The sequence below is a fragment of the Eulemur rufifrons genome, chromosome 16 (genome assembly GCF_041146395.1).
Source record: "Eulemur rufifrons isolate Redbay chromosome 16, OSU_ERuf_1, whole genome shotgun sequence".
Classification (NCBI taxonomy): domain Eukaryota; kingdom Metazoa; phylum Chordata; class Mammalia; order Primates; family Lemuridae; genus Eulemur; species Eulemur rufifrons.
In genome coordinates, this window is record NC_090998.1 from 2,275,940 (window position 1) to 2,294,255 (window position 18,316).

Sequence of the window (18,316 nt, forward strand, 5' to 3'; positions counted from 1 at the left end):
CGTGAAGTGCTTGCCCCAGGGCACACAGCCAGTTAGTGCTGGAATCAAAATAATTACTGTCAAAGATTATTGAGTCTCTGTCCTCTAGAAGCATCTAATATAGTTGGAAAGGCAGCTCTGTGCATGTGAGAAGATACATGGGAAACTAGGATGTCCTGTGCCCAGCAGTGTCTGGCCAGCTCCACGCGAGTCCAGAGGCATCGTGATTCCCGGAACTGGCCCCTCTCTCTCCACCAAACTCCTCTAAATATTTCAGACTTGGCGCAGCCACAAGCTCCCCGTTGCCAGTGTTAGATGTAAGAAATGAGCTGAGAGAGAGGAAAGAAAGGGAGGAGAAGAGAGTAATAGAAAGGAAGTGATAAAGGGAAAACAGTGTTGGATCAGAAGAGAAAGTGAGAGAAGGAAGAAGACAGGAGCCATCTGCCACAGAGTCATCACGCTTGCCCTAGGCAGGCGGGGGTCCATGCGTCATCCGAGGAATAGGGTCCTCCAGGAGCCCTGGGAATCCACGCCAGCCCATTTGCGGCTTTGAGGGTCTGTGTCTGTGCTAGTGTCCCGGGGTTTACCCTCTTTTCCGCAGCTTTGCATACCTCCCCCTCTCTTTCCAGCCTTAACACAGAATAGCAGGAATGGCTATCTTAGTCCATTCCAGGATGGCTTCCAAAGTTTCCCAGTTCCCAAGACCACAGCAAGGCTGGTGTGTGTGCTGAACACTCGGTGTCTTCTTGGTGAGCTCTGTGAGCATGCGGGATGCAGGAGGGCACGTGGACCTGGATTCTGAATTCAGGCGTGAGGAGCCATGAAGGATTGTGTGTTCAAGAACCAAGGCACCCGGGGTGTTAGTACGCATAGTCTTTGACAAGCCTTGGCTGTTCTTACTCGCCCTTAGATGTTTCTGTGGCAGTGTAATGCGTGTTTGGGAGGCATCCACCGAGCGGTTTCACTTGTTCAAGTTGTTTTGTTTTTCTAAGTAATTCTGTCAGGGGTTCATGCCCCTGAGGTTAGAGTGATAACGCGGGTCTTGCGGCGTCCGGCCAGCCCTCACACACGCACACGGGCACGGCGACTGTGCCCAGCTGCCCCTTCTCTGGGTTCCTGTCCAGACCCATTCTCACCAGCTCCATGGACCCTTTTCGGTTCTAGCTCAGATTCTTAAACATCTTAGCTTGAGGGGTCTGGACCAAGCCATGTCTCTGGGACAGTGGGGGCCAGTGGACAGTGTGCCCCCATCACTCAGGCAGGCGAGACAGAGGAACGGACCTTTGGACTGGGGTCAGGAATTCTGGTTTCCCATCCCCTGCGAGTGCTTCCCTGGCCTCGGTGTCTTGTTAGTATCCTGGTTTCTCAGGTGAGGAGGTTAATCAGATAACCTGTAAGATTCCTTCTGTCTCCCAGACTCTGTGGTTTTAAGCAGGACCTTGTAACTTCTGCCTGGAGATGACTTCCCGTAATGTGAAGGGACTTTCTTGGGGGGATGTTTCTGATGGGATGCACATTCAGACTGGGGAGTGTAGGGGTCGCCTTTACTGAGTGGGGTCCCGGTCTCAGCGCTTCTCTCTTCAGTCCACACACCCTCCCAGGGCACCTCATTCAGCCCTTCCCTGTAAGCTAGACTCTGCTCTGACCCCACCTGTGCATCCAGTCACCAACATCTCCAGTCCGGCATCCATACCCGATGTCTCCACCTTCCTCCAAAGGCCCTCCTCCTCTTCCTGAAGTCGCTCCTGCAGTGAGAGGCGTCAGCATGCACATGGTCATCTGGACAGGAGCCCTCGGGGAGGGTGCTGTGCACACCTTCTTGCACTGCCTCTTCCCTCTTCCCTCGCCTGCTACGTGCAAACAGAAACTGAAACCACAGTGCATCCTCTCTGTCTCTCAAATCTGCCAGTCCCACTGTCTCCACCTTGGCTCGAGCCTCCATGATCTCTGCATGGGTCACTCCCCCGCCCCCAGCCCCCATTCTCCAGCCAGTGCCAGGCTGCTGTGCACATCTGACCAGGTCATTCCCAGTCTCCTTAGAATGGAATCTGAGTGTCCTGGTACGGCCACAAAGCCCCAGGTCTTCTTGCCGCTGCCTGCCCCTCTAGCCCTGCTCCCTCTACACCTCTTACCCCAGCCAAATCAATGTTTGCATTTCCCGGAGCTCTCCACAGCTCTGGTCTCCTCCACCTGGAATGCCTGACACCCCTCCACTTCCCTACCCGACCCCTCCATCCCCTAACCTTCCTCACCTGAACAACTCTTCATCCCCCAAGATCAACTCAGAGATCCTTACTTTGAGAAGTGCATGCGTAGCCAACTGTGCTTGCCTCCAGACGCCACTTACCTGTTGGACTGGCATCTTCTGTCTTTTCACCCCCAACTGTACCACGAGATCCTTGAGGTCAGTTTCTGAGCCTTTTTTCATAAATCTCCACAGCCGGCACATACATAAATGTGTTTATGAAGGCTTGAGTGAATGTTCGATTGAACGACTCGCTGTCATGTGGGGCAGGTACTTCTGGGTCTCCATGTGTTATGTGTCGGCGTTTGGGATGAATGTCTCATGGCTTGGATTAAGGATTAGGCTTTATTGGGAAAATTTACAAAGGCCAAAGGTCGACAAGAGAAGTCGCTGATCCCCTAATCCTCCCATCTCACAAAGACACTGGGCTTCCAGTGAGTCTGTATCCCAGTGGAAGGACTCCTCACCTGTGGTCCTGCCTTTTTATAGGGCAAGTAAACAAGGGACAGCAGCCTGTCACTGATGGAATAAACAGACTGCCTGGTGCCAGGAAGTCTGGATTGGAGGTGCCAGCTTTTTATAGGAGCTGTCTAGGAATGCCAACTTCCCAGCACACAGGGCCCTCAGATCTTTCAGGATATTGCTGCTGTCTTTGCCAGGGGGAGGAGGGGCTCTGAGCTTGGGTGCTACTTCTCCCAGAAAGGTCATTGTCTAGACAGTCCAGAGGGAGTTCCAGGGTCACTTTCTGACAGTGCAACTGGCTGTACCACATGAATCATAAATGACTGAGTGGAGGGATGGCTGGATGAGTGGATGAGTGGATGGGTGGATGGATAAATAGGTGAATCTGTGTGGGGGTGGATAGATGGATGGATGGATGGGTAGGGGGATGAGTGGGTGAGTGGGAAGGTGGATGGATGGATGGATGGATGAGTGGGTGGGTGGGAAGGTGGATGGATGGATGGATGGATGGGTGAGTGAGTGGGTGGGTGGGAAGGTGGATGGATGGATGGGTGAGTGAGTGGATGGGTGGGAAGGTGGATGGATGGATGGATGGGTGGGTGAGTGAGTGGGTGGGAAGGTGGATGGATGGATGGATGGATGGATGGGTGAGTGAGTGGGTGGGTGGGAAGGTGGATGGATGGATGGGTGAGTGAGTGGATGGGTGGGAAGGTGGATGGATGGATGGATGGGTGGGTGAGTGAGTGGGTGGGAAGGTGGATGGATGGATGGATGGATGGATGGATGGGTGAGTGAGTGGGTGGGTGGGAAGGTGGATGGATGGATGAGTGAGTGAGTGGATGGGTGGGAAGGTGGATGGATGGATGGATGGATGGATGGGTGGGTGAGTCAGTGGGTGGGAAGGCGGATGGATGGATGGATGGATGGGTGAGTGAGTGGGTGGGAAGGTGGATGGATGGATGAATGGGTGAGTGGGTGGGTGGGAAGGTGGATAGATGGATGAATGGGTGAGTGGGTGGGTGGGAAGGTGGATGGATGGGTGGGTGAGTGAGCGGGTGGGTGGGAAGGTGGATGGATGGATGGATGGGTGGGTGAGAGTGGGTGGGTGGGAAGGTGGATAGATGGATGGATGGATGGGTGAATGAAAGTGTGAAAGCAGCTAGCACATATATGAATAAATGACAGCACATGACATCTAGTGGATACCCAGCTTGGTTTGTTCCCCTTTCCTTTTCTTTCTTTTCAACCCAGCCCTAACTTTCTGGGAATACAGAAGGAGGTGACCCTGTCATCTGGTGCCAGACAGGAAAGCTCGGACCATCATGGGGTGGGGTGAGGAGACAAGGCCTAGTGGCTGTGTGATAGCTCCTCTCCTTACCAGCTCCCAAGCATCCTCAGATTCCCTTGTGCCTTTTTGTCATGTTTTCCCTTCAGCGCTGCCCTCATGTACATTTTAATCTAGTATCACCTGACTTTAAAGGATTGGATCCTCCCCCACACAGTGATTTGTTCTTGGGCCATGACCCCAAGGCAGACCCAATGTCCCCAGACCAACTATATGGTATTAAAATGGGCAGGAAGGAAGGACAAGTCCACCTCTGAAGTGCTGATTAAATCAGATCCTGCCCTCCCTCCCACTGCCTCTGGCTGACCTGGGCGTTCATCAGCACATGGGCTGGTGGTTCTTGAACTCCAGGGTTCCTTAGAAACACCTGGGAGGGGTCTACACTGTATGTTTCCAGGCTCCATAGCCAGGGGATCTGTTCAGTAGGTCCGGGCATGGCCCAGAATTCTGCAGGTCTTAGCTATGCTTCCTCACACTGCATCACAGAGAGGCGGCCCTCGCTGAATGTGCCGGGCACCGGGAAGAGGGACAGGAGCTCACGGTGCTGGTGTGGCCACGTCTCCCTGCAGGGCTTCCCGTCAGGCCCTCGATGCCCCAGCCTTGGAGCACCCCCCACCACTGTTCCCACATGCACCCACCAGAGCCCCTGGCCCGGCAGAGGAGGGGAAAACGGGCCTGGGGGCTCCGAGCCAAGTGCCTGCTGGGGCTGTGGGTGGACCTGCCCTGCCTTGGAGGACCTGCTCCCGAAAGCAGTGTAGACGGGAGTTTTGCAGCTCCTGTGAAAGATGGCTGAGGCTCCTGCGGAGGCGGAGGCGAGCAGTGGAGCGTGAAGACACCCAGGCAGCCTCCGCCGGGCGGGGAGGCCATCGCGGCTGCACTTGGGACGGGCTTGTGTGGGAGGAAGCGGTTCGGTGCGTGGTGAGGGAGGGGAGTGAATCAGCGTGGAGTCGCTCACTCTAATTGAGCCAGTAAGTTTGTCCTTCTTCACAAAGCCCTTCTTCATGGTGGCAGGGAGGAAAAAGATGACCTTCTGCCCCTTGAGGAAAGAGACGGGCCTTTTCCGCTCAACACCCCACCCAGTGCCCACCTCCAACGTGAAAATGGTGGGTTTTCTCTGTGGACCTGGCCTATGTCTTTGGACAGAGAGTTTTATTTTCTCAAGAAAGAGATGTCACGTTTCTGGATCCGTGCGTGTGAGCAGGCGCCTCCGTTTGGGCTGCTCTGAGAAGATGCTCAGCGTCTCGATTTCTTTGCAGCTGTGTCTTTGCTCTGTTCTTTGGGGGAATTCAGCCAGTGCCCTCCCCAAGCCCGAGTCCGCTGCCTTCGGGTTTGTTCCTGCAGAACTGAGGCTCCGTCTCCCTGCGCTTCTGCCTCACCCCCTTTCTCAGCATCCTTCTCTTAGGAGTTCTCTGCTGGGAAGGTACAAAAAAAATTTTAGCTGGTAAACTGAATAAAATGTTTTGAAAATGTGTAATTTTCCCACCACCTTAACATTAAATTTTAATAGGGGACCTTTGAAGACAAAAAGAACTCTGTGGTCCCCAGTGGATCGGTGCTGCAATGAGGGAACAGGTCTTGGAGTTGCTCCTTTGGCTTGGGGCTCCCAGTCCCCCGGGGTCCCACCATAGAGGGGCAGCACCCTCTCCCATCTGCTTGTGAGCTCTGCTGCTGCAGACCTTTCCAAATCCCCAAACTAATTATTTCTTTTTCTCTCTTTTCTATTTTTGTTTCCTAGGAACGAGTGGAATATCTCTTTCTCATAATTTTTACTGTGGAAGCATTTTTAAAAGTAATAGCCTATGGACTTCTCTTTCACCCCAACGCTTACCTCCGCAACGGTTGGAATTTACTAGATTTTATAATTGTGGTTGTAGGGTAAGTATAACTGTCTTTCTGTTTCCCCTCACTTTGCCAATGCATACTTCTTCCTTCTGAATCTGTATCTTTTTGATTTGGTCCCAACTGTGCTGGGCTTCGGGCAAGATGAAAGGATCTGGTAAAACTTGCTTTGAAATCAGACTTTCCCCAAAGGGAGAGGAGCTGTTACCTAAGAGCATCCCCCACCACTGCTTCCGCGTGGGCAAGCGCGTGTGCCCACATGCACACACACACACACACACACACAAAGACATGCACACACATGCATGCACACATACACATGCACACATGCACACACACAGTTGAATCTGAGTGCTCTTAATGGAACCCAGGTTCCTCTGTGCCACTGAGGAGACTCCTCTCCTTAAGTACTTTAATTTTGTCTCTGACCACAGCTAGCCCCGCAGTCCCTCTAACCAACTTCCCTGTAGGATCACTGAGCAGATTTGGGGCAGCTTGCCCGAGAGCATGCAGTCTGCAAGCGGGGTGCGGGTGGGGTGCACAGGGAGCTGCCAGGCTGTGCTTGAGGCCCACAGGATGTTCGTACAGCAACCCTGTCCCAACCCTCATCCCTACAGTGGGCCTGGTTCTGTGGCCCCAAGAAATCAGGCTGCTCAAGATAGGCAGTTGAGAAGAAAACAGGGAGCCATGAAAGGCCAAGGTGACAGGTAACCAAACCCTGACCAAACACACCTTCCCCCAAACACTCTGCTCCACTTGAGTATAAGATGAGGCAGAGTCAGTCTAGGTTTTTTAAAAAAGCAATGTGGGGCCAGGCGTGGTGGCTCGCGCCTATAATCCTAGCACTCTGGGAGGCCGAGGCGGGTGGATAATTTGAGCTCAGGAGTTCGAGACCAGCCTGAGCAAGAACGAGACCCCATCTCTACTAAAAATAGAAAGAAATTAGCTGGACAACTAAAAATATATAGAAAAAATTAGCCGGGCATGTTGGCACATGCCTGTAGTCCCAGCTACTCGGGAGGCTGAGGCAGTAGGATCGCTTGAGCCCAGGAGTTTGAGGTTGCTGTGAGCTAGGTGACACCACGGCACTCTAGCCTGGGCAACAGAGCAAGACTCTGTCTCAAAAAAGAAAAAAAAAAAAAAAAAAAAGCAATGTGAAGCCTCTTAAATGAAATGTAGAAGTGAAGATGTTCTTATAAAGAAATTAGTAACTTCACCAAAAGGTTCTCTGTTACGTGTTTGTAGCTAACAGGCCTGCACATACTGTGTGCAGTCTAATGTATTAAAACACAGTGGATGATGTTCCAACCGTTCACCTGCTTCGCGACAGATTCTACTTAAAGAACATGTGGCTCCTTTGGGCTGATCCTTCCGTCCTTTGAGCCCAGCAAGTGCGCTAGTGGTGGCCACCTGTGCTTTCACTCCTGAGGGTCCTGACAGTCATTCGGTGTCGAGATCAGAGTGTCGGCAGCGAGTCTTTTGTGCCTCCCGGTGGAGGCGTCGGCCGAGGGGCTTCTCCGGAGCGCTGGCCGTTCGGTCTCGTGGGAGCGCCCGGCCTTCACTGCAGGAAATAACACAGGAGCACATCGAGATCATTTACAAGTTATTTCCTCGTCTCTGGCCATCTGGACGGCTCACGTGGGCTGTTGGAACTGTGCTAGGGCTTTCTCTCTGTTGCCTCATTTTGCCTGGCCAGTGAATGACGCACTTTAGCCACATGAACATCAGGGGTATTTGAGTGACCTGACCTTAGGAGTGCTGAGGTCATCGGCGTTGCTAGCCTGCTAGCCAGGTATTGGTCCGGCTCGCAGCACTCAGGGCGCTCTTGCGGCCGTCTGGAGACTTCGCTGCTTTTGTTCATGCCAGGGAAACTAGGAGCTGAACAAACGCGTGCATGAACTCGGTAAACCCCGGCAAAGGCCCTTCAGGTTTGTGCTCCACACGCCCCTAAATCCCTTTTCAAACTCAGCGTCTTTTTCAAGGCCTCAGTCTCCTGGGAGCCTTTCGCACAGACCTAGGACAGGGCCTCAGGAAGGAGACCTGATGCTTCTGGGAACGGAGAGATGAGGGTGACTTGCGGGGATGAATTTTGTTTAGGCAAAAACGCTACATTTTGGAATGAGCTGGAGTCGACTCTGTTGTGCTCTGCCCAAGCACAGGAGGTGGAGACAGGAATACAGGGCAGACATCGGACAGGGGCCTGGGGGGGCCTGGGAGGGCTCTGGGAGGGGCCGGTGCCTCAGTTGCACCGGGAGGCTGTGCGTGGCCTGCCCACACCTCCTCGATTCATCCCTTACGCTGCTGCTCCTCCCCACGACCACAGGGGCAGACGTTTTGTGAGGTCAGCCTAGGTACCCGTCACATCTCCCTGGGGGCTGACAAAAGGGGGGGCGCATCCAGATTTGACACGCCTCTAAAAGATGTCTCTGTTTGACTGTTTTTTTAAGAGGCAGGGTCTTGCTCTGTTGCCCAGGCTGGAGTGCGGTGGTGTCATCATAGCTCACCGTGGCCTTGAACTTCTGGGCTCCAGTGATCCTCCTGGCTCAGCCTCCCGAGTAGCTGGGTCTACAGGTGCACATCACCTTGCCCAGCTAATTTTTTAAAAACTTGTTTGTAGAGACAGGGTCTCTCTAAGTTGCCCAGGACGGCCTCAAACTCCTAACCTCAAGGCAACTCTTGCACTGGGATTATAGGCATGAGCCACTGCACCTGGTCATGTCTGGCCTTTTAAGCCACAGAGGTGATGATGCTAGCACTTGCTCAGCTTATGGTTCACCGTAACCCTTTGAGTTTTTTTCCCCATTGATCTCACACTTGGCCCTATTTGTCACCTCATTTCTCTTCTCCAGGGATCTCGGTCCTAGGGGCTTGCCATCCAGTCTAAATCTCAGCTCACCCTTCCAACCAGAACAATGACCTGCCATCCCCAGAGGGTAGAGCTCACCATTCAGCCATGCCTCTCTTTCCTGCCCTCTCTTCAATATTAAGTGGATATGCCTTTGTCTCTTGTCTCTTGGGAAAGATCTGCTCTCCTCGGCCCCTCCTCTGTAGCTGCTTAGGGGGAGGTTTCTTCTGGCCTCCTACAAATCAGAGGGGAGCCTGGCTTGCCCCGGCAAGGGTAGGCTCGCCTGCCGGCTGCCCGCATACCAGACTGAGCCCCTTCTCGTCTCCGCACTGCCTTTCTGGTGGCACATGACAGGAGGCATGTCCTTAAGGCAGAGGTGTCTCCGTGGTGTGATGGGAGGTGGGACTGCTGAGTGACGCGCAGGGACTGTGGTGGGCTCTCAGCCCCCTCTCCCTCCCCGCCCTGGAGCCGTGGAATCCTCAGTGGATCCTGCCCGGGAGATCCCGCTGCAGCCGCCACGGCTGCGTCACGTCCCTGCCTCCCTCACTGTGCCGCGGCCCTGCCTTGCCCACTCTCTGCGCCCTCTGGCACCACTCTGTCCTCCTCTTTCAAAGGCTCTACTGCCCGCCGCACATCTGCCAGCCTGGCGTCCTGGAGCAGTGCCCAGCCCAGCCCGACCCGTGGGAGCAGGGAGCTGTGGCTCGCCGGCCACTGCAAGCCAAGAACACCTCCTACACTGAATTTTCTGCTCCTCTAAAATTAAAAGCAGATCCTTAATAAAGAGTCTCAAGTTGGGGCAGGGGTTAAAAGAGCAAAAAGTCATCCAGTCTCCACTGCTCTCACTGAATAATAGTTTGTGAACATCTTGTACTCCGATAAGCATATTGCTTTCTTCCAGGAAATACTAGGAACGAAATCTGGTTTGGATTTGGAACGTTGTTTTACAAATTTGCAAACTGGTCTTCATTTCCTCAGGTTTCTAGACTTGAGTGCAAAGAACATTTCCCTTGTGGAGAGAGGAGCCCACTCCCCTGTCCTGGCAGCTTCTGCCTGGGCTTCGAGCATCCCAACGAACTTGTGAAACCGCCAGTTGCCAAGCCGAGGAGAAAGAGGGGCAGAGCTGAGAGAGACCAGATGTTGTGTGGCCAGGGTGGTCGGACTTACCTTAACTACAGAACCCACGTCAGAGTCTTACTCGATGGCCCAGTTACATAGAACAGATAAAAGGGAGGCTGCTCTGTTAAATCGAGGGTCGAGGAGCCAGAGCCTCCTCCACTAAGCCCCAGCCCATCGCCTTGACAAGTCCGTAGGGGCTTCTAGGAGCCCAGTTTGAAAATCCTTCACCTAGACCCCCTCATGGCTCAGCCCCACCTGGATCTGAGCTTCTGCCAGGCCAAGCCGCCAGCAGCAGCCCCCACTTCCTAGGTCCAGTTCCCTGGGGCATATGTCATTTAAGGGCCCCAAGCCTATTGCTCAAGAATCAAAGTCACCCTGGCTCAGTTCCAGTCTGATATGGGGACCCAGTTATGACACCTGGGCTTCCTCCTGGACCCAGGCCCACTAGTGGAGAGACTTCGACCCAGCACGGACTCTGCTGACAGGGACTCTGTATAGTCATCCCAGGCATAAAGGACAGGAAGTGCCGCTGCGTGCCCTGCCCCTGCCCTGTTTTTCTTGGTTATCACAGAAAGCCCAGGATTCCTGGGTCCGCTCGAATCCCCCAGACTCCTGTTCTCACGTGGCCGTGTGCGCCCTCGCATCTAACCCTTCTCTCGCCACCTTCCTCCGCGCCCGCTGTTCCCCGTGGCCATCGCCCGTTCAGGGGGAAAGGGCCAGGTGCGGATTTCCACCCTGTGAGCCAGGCATGTTCCAGCTGCTCAGCTGTGCCCTGCACCGGCAAACAGCAGTGTGTGAACGGGGGCTGAACGGGGGCTGAACGGGGCGTGACTGAACCCCAATGAAATTTTATTTACAGGCCAGGTAGCCGACCCTCCCCTCTGGCTCTGTGCTGAGCGCGCAGCTTCCTCTCTCAGCCCTGGCATTCCGGAGCGCCTTGCCCGCTCCTCACTTCTGCATTCAGACCACCGCCCCTTCCTCCGCGGCCCCAGCTTTGCCGTGTGTGTCAGCAGACCCTCCACCCTGCGTCTCTTCATCGCAGCCCTCTGCACACCTGCGTGTCGCTGCTCCTCGTGGCTTGAGGACACCCGGTCTCGACACCAACCTGCTCCAGCCCTCGCTCCTCACCCATCATCTCCCTGACGGCTTCTTGGTTCCTGGACAGCTGCCTCTCCAGGGAGCCTGACTCCGCCGCAGCCGCCAGTATCCCTGTCGTAGCTGACAGCCCAGCCCCACACTCCCCAGTGCCGCCTCCTGCTCTCACCAGCGTCTTCCCCTGCGCCCTCCGCGCCCGACTCCACCACCGCCTCAACCTGCCACGTTCTCCACCCCTGCCTTCGGGTCCCCCTCCCTCCACCACCGCCTCAACCTGCCACGTTCTCCACCCCTGCCTTCGGGTCCCCCTCCCTCACCTCATCCTGCCTCGTTCTGCACCCCTGCCTTCGGGTCCCCCTCCCTCACCTCATCCTGCCTCGTTCTGCACCCCTGCCTTCGGGTCCCCCTCCCTCACCTCATCCTGCCTCGTTCTGCACCCCTGCCTTCGGGTCCCCCTCCCTCACCTCAACCTGCCTCGTTCTGCACCCCTGCCTTCGGGTCCCCCTCCCTCACCTCATCCTGCCTCGTTCTGCACCCCTGCCTTCGGGTCCCCCTCCCTCACCTCAACCTGCCACGTTCTCCACCCCTGCCTTCGGGTCCCCCTCCCTCCTCCACCGCCTCATCCTGCCACGTTCTCCACCCCTGCCTTCGGGCCCCCCTCCCTCCTCCACCGCCTCATCCTGCCACGTTCTCCACCCCTGCCTTCGGGTCCCCCTCCCTCCTCCACCGCCTCATCCTGCCACGTTCTCCACCTTCAGGTCCCCCTCCCTCCTCCTTCAGGTCCCCCTCCCTCCGGCCAGCTCAGACAGACTCGCTCGCGCTGCTCTCAGCTTCCTCATTCCTCTCTTCCCGTGCCTCACACACCTGGAAAGCACCAGCCCCCATCGCATCCAACTAGACAGATCTATGCTGCCAGGAACTACGCAAAGCTGAGCAGTCCCCCTCCCCACGCAGGGCCACCAGGCCCCAGGAGGCCTCTGTGACACCGGTCCCCAGTCCCTTTGCTCTTCTACTTCCCAGATGGTTCTTCACACCTTTTCCTCGCTCCTCAAACTTCCAGTTCCCTCCCCTCTCACCCCTCAGCTGAGGGCCTGGCTGCCTGCTTCCCCGAGAAAACAGGTGCCACCAGAGGGAGCTTTCCTGTGTCCCCACGACCACGTCTTCCTCCCTGAACCAGGACAGATAGCCGCTGCCCTAGGGCTGACACCCTCCATGAGCACGGGCCCCTCCTCAGCTGCTGAAGGACATCAGTGACTGTTCCCTCCAATGTCCCGTCTCCCTCGGGGGATTCCCATCGCATGTAGACGTGACTGTTCCCTCCCGCGTCCCGTCTCCCTCGGGGGAATTCCCGTCCCATGTAGACGTGACTGTTCCCTCCAATGTCCCGTCTCCCTCGGGGGATTCCCGTCGCAGGTAGATGTGGCTGTTCCCTCCCGTGTCCCGTCTCCCTCGGGGAATTCCCGTCCCATGTAGACGTGACTGTTCCCTCCCGCGTCCCGTCTCCCTCGGGGGATTCCCATCCCATATAGACGGACTGTCCTGTCTCCCGCTCACAAACAGAACTCTCTGGACCCCACACCCACTTCTGGTAACCACCTTTTTTTCTCTGCTCACTTACAGCAAAATTCCTCAAAAGAGTTGTCTGCACAGTAGCCACATGTGGCCATTTGGCGCTTGAAATGTGGCCAATCTGAATTGAGAGATGCTGTATACGGTGTAAAATATGCCACATACTTCAAAGATTTAGCCCAAAACAAAGAATGACAAATATCTTGTGAATAACATTTTATATTTACGTTGAGATGATAGTATTTTGGCTCTGTGGGGTTAAATAACGTCATCACAGTTACCTTCACCTGTTTTTGTTTTTCACTGTGGCTGGCAGCACAGCCGAGTCGCGCTGCGGCTCACGTTACATTCCCGCTGGGTGGGGGGTCCGGCCCCACTGTCTCCAGCTTCTCTGCTGAACCTGCGTCCCCATCGCTCCGCAACACGGATGCTTCCAGGGTCTAATGGTCTTCACATCGCTGGATCCAGCAGTCGTTGCCCAGCTGTGTCTCTGCAGCATCTGAGGCCACTGTCCTCTCTCTGCCACTCTCTTTGTGGGGCACCGTCCTCCCCCTCCTCCTGTCCCCCAGGCCACTCCTTGTCAGTGTCCTGGGCCGGTTTCCCCTCAATGTGGGAGCACCCGAGAGCCAGTCCTTTCACATCCTCACTTTCTACGGGAGCCTCCTAGGTGACCTCCTCTGATTTAACGTTCAGTACAACCTCTTCACCTACCCAGATGTGTCCCCAGCCCGGGCTCCCCTGACCTCCAGGCACAGGAGAGCTGGCTCAAGCTGTCCATCCGCCGTCCAGCCGACTCCGGGTGCGAACGTTCATAGTACTGACATCCGCTCCACCCTATCTCAGCGTTTTAGTTGCTCAAGCCAAAACTGGGGGAGTTTCTCTGGTCCCTCTTTCTTTCTCACACCTCACGTTACTCCATCAGCCAGTCCCATCAGCTCTAGCTTGAGATCAATCCGATATCCGACTTTTTCTTGCTACCTCCACCACTGCCACCTGGGCTGGGCCCCCGCATCTCCCGCCTGGATCACTCAGCAGCCTGTCTGTGGCCGCCCCACAACATCACAGCGATTCTTTTAGAACTAGTCAGAGCTCTCCTGCTTGGAATCCCCCGATGCTTCTATCTTAGAGGAAAAAACGGGCGCCTGATGGGGTCCCCGCCTTCCTCTCCAGTGTCCTCTCCCACAGTTCCCCGTTTCCCTGCCCTGCTGCAGCTAGTCGTGGCTCTGACACACAGCATGGCCTCCCTTGGCCTCCTCCCAGCACCGCCTGCCTGCTCTGCCTGCAGTGGTCCCCAGAGAGTTTCGTGGGTCCCTCCCTTGCTTCCCGAAGGTCTCTGCCCAGATGGCCCAGCCTCCTCCTGTGGACAGGACGCCCCCGCCTGTCCCCGCAGAGCCCCTGCCCGCACATCTGTCTCGCGCTTACTGCTCACACCGTGCAGCATCTGTTCACGGACTGCTCAGTCTACCCTCTGTCTTCCCCCAAGAATGCAAACTCCGTGAGGGTAAGGACTTTGTTTGGCTGTAGCCCACGTCTAGATCGGTGCCTGGCACATAGTAGGTGTTCACGTTTAGAGGAGTGAATCCACCTGCACAGACACGAGGCGGCAGGGCTGAAATTCCCACATTGCAGTCGCGTCCTGCGTGTGCGGTTCTGCTCCACCTGACCCTTTCCATTCACCGCCGGCCATCCATTTGCTCGTTCCGCGTGTGTCTCCTGAGCGGCTCGCGCCCGCCCAGAGTGGGTTTCTCTGGGCTCATTGTTTGTGCCCAGGAACCAGTCAGAGAGAGGGGTTGTTAGGAGGAAGGGGTAGGCAGCGGGGGAGAGGATGTGGCTGCTGGTGCCCACGGAGGGGAGCTGGGATGCCGTGGAGGGGCAGAGGGCACCGCAAGGTGACAGGCACGGACGGCAAACACCTGCTTCCCGCTTTTGTTCGGCTCACGCAAAACTAGACAAGTTCTCATGCTGTTCTGACTGCAGGGCCCGCCCCTCCCCTCGCTCAGACCTCCTGCTGGGGTTACACGTGAGTGAGCTCCCCACTGGGGACCGTCAGCCTACAGACTCGTGCACGGTCCTGGACTGGGGACGCCTGCAGACTGCTCTTCCAGGCTTCTCTCGGAGGTCAGAGCCCCAGCTGGGCCGTGAAACGCGGTCCTGACAGCTCCTTCTCTCTTTCCTCTCTTCTAGGCTTTTTAGTGCAATTTTGGAACAAGCAACCAAAGCAGACGGGGCGAATGCCCTAGGAGGGAAAGGGGCTGGATTCGATGTGAAGGCGCTGAGGGCTTTCCGCGTGCTGCGCCCCTTGAGGCTGGTGTCCGGAGTGCCAAGTAAGTAAAGCCGCTGTTCTTGTTTACAGCCTTACCTTGTCACCACCTTCCGCTGCCTTCGCTGAATTGCCAAGGGCACTTTGCAAAGGAACCTGATTCTGTACAAATGGAGGTTTTTTTAAAAAATGAGTTCCTTCATTTAAAGAACCCATCTCTGATGTAAGTACCTTAAAACACGCTGTGGTCCCAGCCCCGTAAACCCCTGGAGAAAGTGCCCAGCAGTGACATAGTCAAATAAAGACAGTTGCACAAAGGAGACACTCCGTAGCCCTTGAGCGACCCTGCAAGGCCCTGGCTGGGGGTCTACGTGTTTGCAGAGAAGAGCCGGCTGAGCAAAGTGGGCTAATCCTCCAGCTCCAGGGCATTTTAGCCAATGAGATTATCGCTATTTTCTGTATTTTCCAAAGACCAGTCAGAAGAGCATCAGTAGATGTTCTGAAAGTTCTACTCTGCCATTTCTCCCAGCTCTTGCCTCCTTTCACGTCAAACAGGGCATCCCAGGCCCTATTTAGGGACACAATGCCCGTCATGAGAACTGGTTTCTCCCAAGGAGAGGGTGCTCAGCTCTCTGCATCAGGCGAAGGCCTTCGAAGAGGCATTATCTATCCAGACATCACTCATGCGGGCAACCCCCTTCTGCCTCTGCTCTGGGAGCCGGCCCCACTGCGGACGCGCCCGGGCTCTGCACAAAGTGGCTTCCGCAAACCTCAGCCCAGGGTGCTCCTGGGGGCAAAGTCAGCTTTAGTGGACTCCTCCTGTTCTTCCGTGTCCCACGTGTTGTGTCTGAGAACAATTCTGGGCTTGTTTGTGGAGATTTTACACTTGCAACTTAGCTCCATCCGATTTCTGGGCTAGCTCAGACTCAAGACTTAGGGGACTCCTGAGATGGGCTGGAAGCAGATGAGCTCAGAGTGTGGTGAGGGGCAGGGAGACCGCCCCCCCCACCCCCCGAGCACACAGCCTCTCTCCCAACCGTACGTGCATGGAGCGCTGAGCTACACGTGCTGCTGGTGGTATCTCTTAGGGTCATAGAACCATAGAAACGTGAGGGACCTTATACTAACCTGTTCATTCCCTTTTGTGCATGCTGAGAATCGTGAAAAACTTTTCCTGTGACTTGAATTAACTGTTAAGAGCAGCAGAGCCAGGACTGGCACTGGGTCCCCTGAACTCCAGACCAACTCTTTCCTACCGCACAGCACCACCTCTTGTAAAGAATTAAGCCGTATATACCTGTGAATTGTCTTAGATTTTTACACACATACCCTGTCTCCTCAACTACATTATGAGCCCCTTGAAGCCCAGAACTGTGCCCTGTACTGCTGCTGATTCCTGCACAACACCTAGCTCAGTCTCTAATAAGGCGGGGAGTTTGCTGAGTAAATGAAACCAGGGTTTTGGCTGTTTTGGATGCAATGGGACTCCCTGAACAAAAGGAGCACAGAGCCAAGCGGCACAAGCACAGCTAAGGCCGACTTTCTCTGCTCGGCCTGAGCCATTTGGGGGAACTTAGAAACAGAAACAGTCTCTATGATAGCCAAGACTTAAGTCCCCCTCTTTTTTTTTTTTTTTTTTTTTTTGAGACAGAGTCTCGCTCTGTTGCCCGGGCTAGAGTGAGTGCCATGGCGTCAGTCTAGCTCACAGCAACCTCAGACTCCTGGGCTTAAGCGATCCTACTGCCTCAGCCTCCCGAGTAGCTGGGACTACAGGCATGCGCCACCATGCCCGGCTAATTTTTTGTATATATATATTTTAGTTGGCCAGATAATTTCTTTCTATTTTTAGTAGAGACGGGGTCTCACTCTTGCTCAGGCTGGTCTCGAACTCCTGACCTCGAGCGATCCACCCGCCTCGGCCTCCCAGAGTGCTAGGATTACAGGCGTGAGCCACCGCGCCCGGCCTTAAGTCCCCCTCTTGAAGCCTAAATTATTTGGGGTTTTTTTTGGTCAATCAGCCATAACTCAGTACACCAAAACCAGGAAGTGGGAAGGAGGGTGAGAGTTACTTTGAGCGTGACTTTAAGGATCTTAGAATGGAACGGCCAACGTGCCAGTGATAGGAACTAGAAGTTAATTCTGGACTTGAGCCAGCCAAGCTGCAGTGGACATGATGGATCTTACCCTGTTACGTGTGTGCTTATTAGGAGCCTGCAATTTCTATTAGGTGTATTGGGGCATATCATAAAGAGTCCTTTATTGAGAAGTTTGACAGTCTCATAAAGGAGTGTATCAGCCAGCTTTTGCTGCAGAACGAATAGTCCCAAACTCTCAGTGGCTAACAACCAGAAACATTTCTGCCTGGCTCACGGTACACAAGGATGTTGGTCAGCGGGTTCTGGGCTCAACCAGGTTCTGCGTGTCATCTAATTCCAGAGCCGAGCCCGGTCAAAGGACCAGCACCGTGTGGGCCACGCTGCTCTCATGGCAGAGGGCAGGCGCTCACCAGGGGTGCACAGAGCCAGAGCACACAAGCGATTTAAGCTTTTGCTGACATGGGGCTATGTCACAGCTGCTCACATTGCACTGGCCAAAGCAAGTCACGCGGCTACCAGAGATAATGGGACAAAGAAGTGTATTGTACCCACAGAGGAGCATGGGTGAATAATTGGGAAGAAACAGTGCAGTCTGCCACAAAGAGGCTGAGGAGGTTGTTAGCAACAGAAACAGCTACGGTAATTGCTCTAGTACAGAGATTCTTAATTAGCAGTGAATGTGGCTGAGAGGCACTCACGCTCCAGTGCATTAAAAGGGAGAATTCAATTAGACGGAGTAGCCCGGGCTCCACCGTAGAAGACCCTTCCTGAGGAAGCCGCCCTGTCTCTGTGTGCCTTGGATGCTGGTCAAACTGTGGTGGTTGGCAAGAGATGACACGCCCTAGAATTCCCTCGTCAGGAAGACGAAGACAGGACAGCACCTCAGATGCAGGGCCCTCGTGTTACCTGCCATGCAGTTCAGGAATGTTTTGTCACTAGCGATGGTGACACTGAGATGGGTTTGCAGTTGTGGGCAGCCTCGCAGATAGCTCCGTGCCTTTACATAGGACCAACAACGGTGTCTCGGTTTCTGAGGGTCACCGATACAAAGAGGATGACTCTTCTAGCAGCTTAAAGACAGGGCCAGTCCAGCCTCGCCTTTCCCACTGGAATCGCGTCCATGCAGCTTTGAAATGGTGGAGAACGTAGATGCAGGTGAAGAGGCACACTGTGATAGTTTAGTTGATGTCATCTGCAAAGGTGTCGGCAATGTCCCCTGTGATTAGAAACCTGAATGAATGCCTCCTTCTCCCACTTCTCACAGGCTTGGGTTGTCTCCTCTTGTATTCTAGCAGCACCTCGAGAGAGCTGCCTGTGCTGTGGTCTTCAGTTCTTGTCCTCCCACCCTCTCGCATGCTTTGCGAGCTTTCCCGCCGGGACTGCACCAGGGTGCCCCTTGCCAAGGCCCTCGGTGCTTGCACAGTACTGGGTCCAGCGGTCAGTTCCTCGGTGCCATTTTACTGAT

The 18,316-nt window shown here is 54.9% G+C and overlaps 1 protein-coding gene across 19 annotated transcripts in view; it reads left to right on the plus strand.

The window, feature by feature from the left end:
• Positions 1 to 18,316, plus strand: part of CACNA1C (calcium voltage-gated channel subunit alpha1 C) — a 585,430-nt gene that overhangs the window by 356,708 nt on the left and 210,406 nt on the right. For all 19 annotated transcript variants that reach the window (XM_069489394.1, XM_069489389.1, XM_069489378.1 and 16 more), the window contains exons 4-5: positions 5,767 to 5,906; positions 14,680 to 14,819. In XM_069489394.1, the coding sequence (XP_069345495.1) occupies positions 5,767 to 5,906; positions 14,680 to 14,819 (280 nt within the window). The remainder of the gene's footprint in view (positions 1 to 5,766; positions 5,907 to 14,679; positions 14,820 to 18,316) is intronic.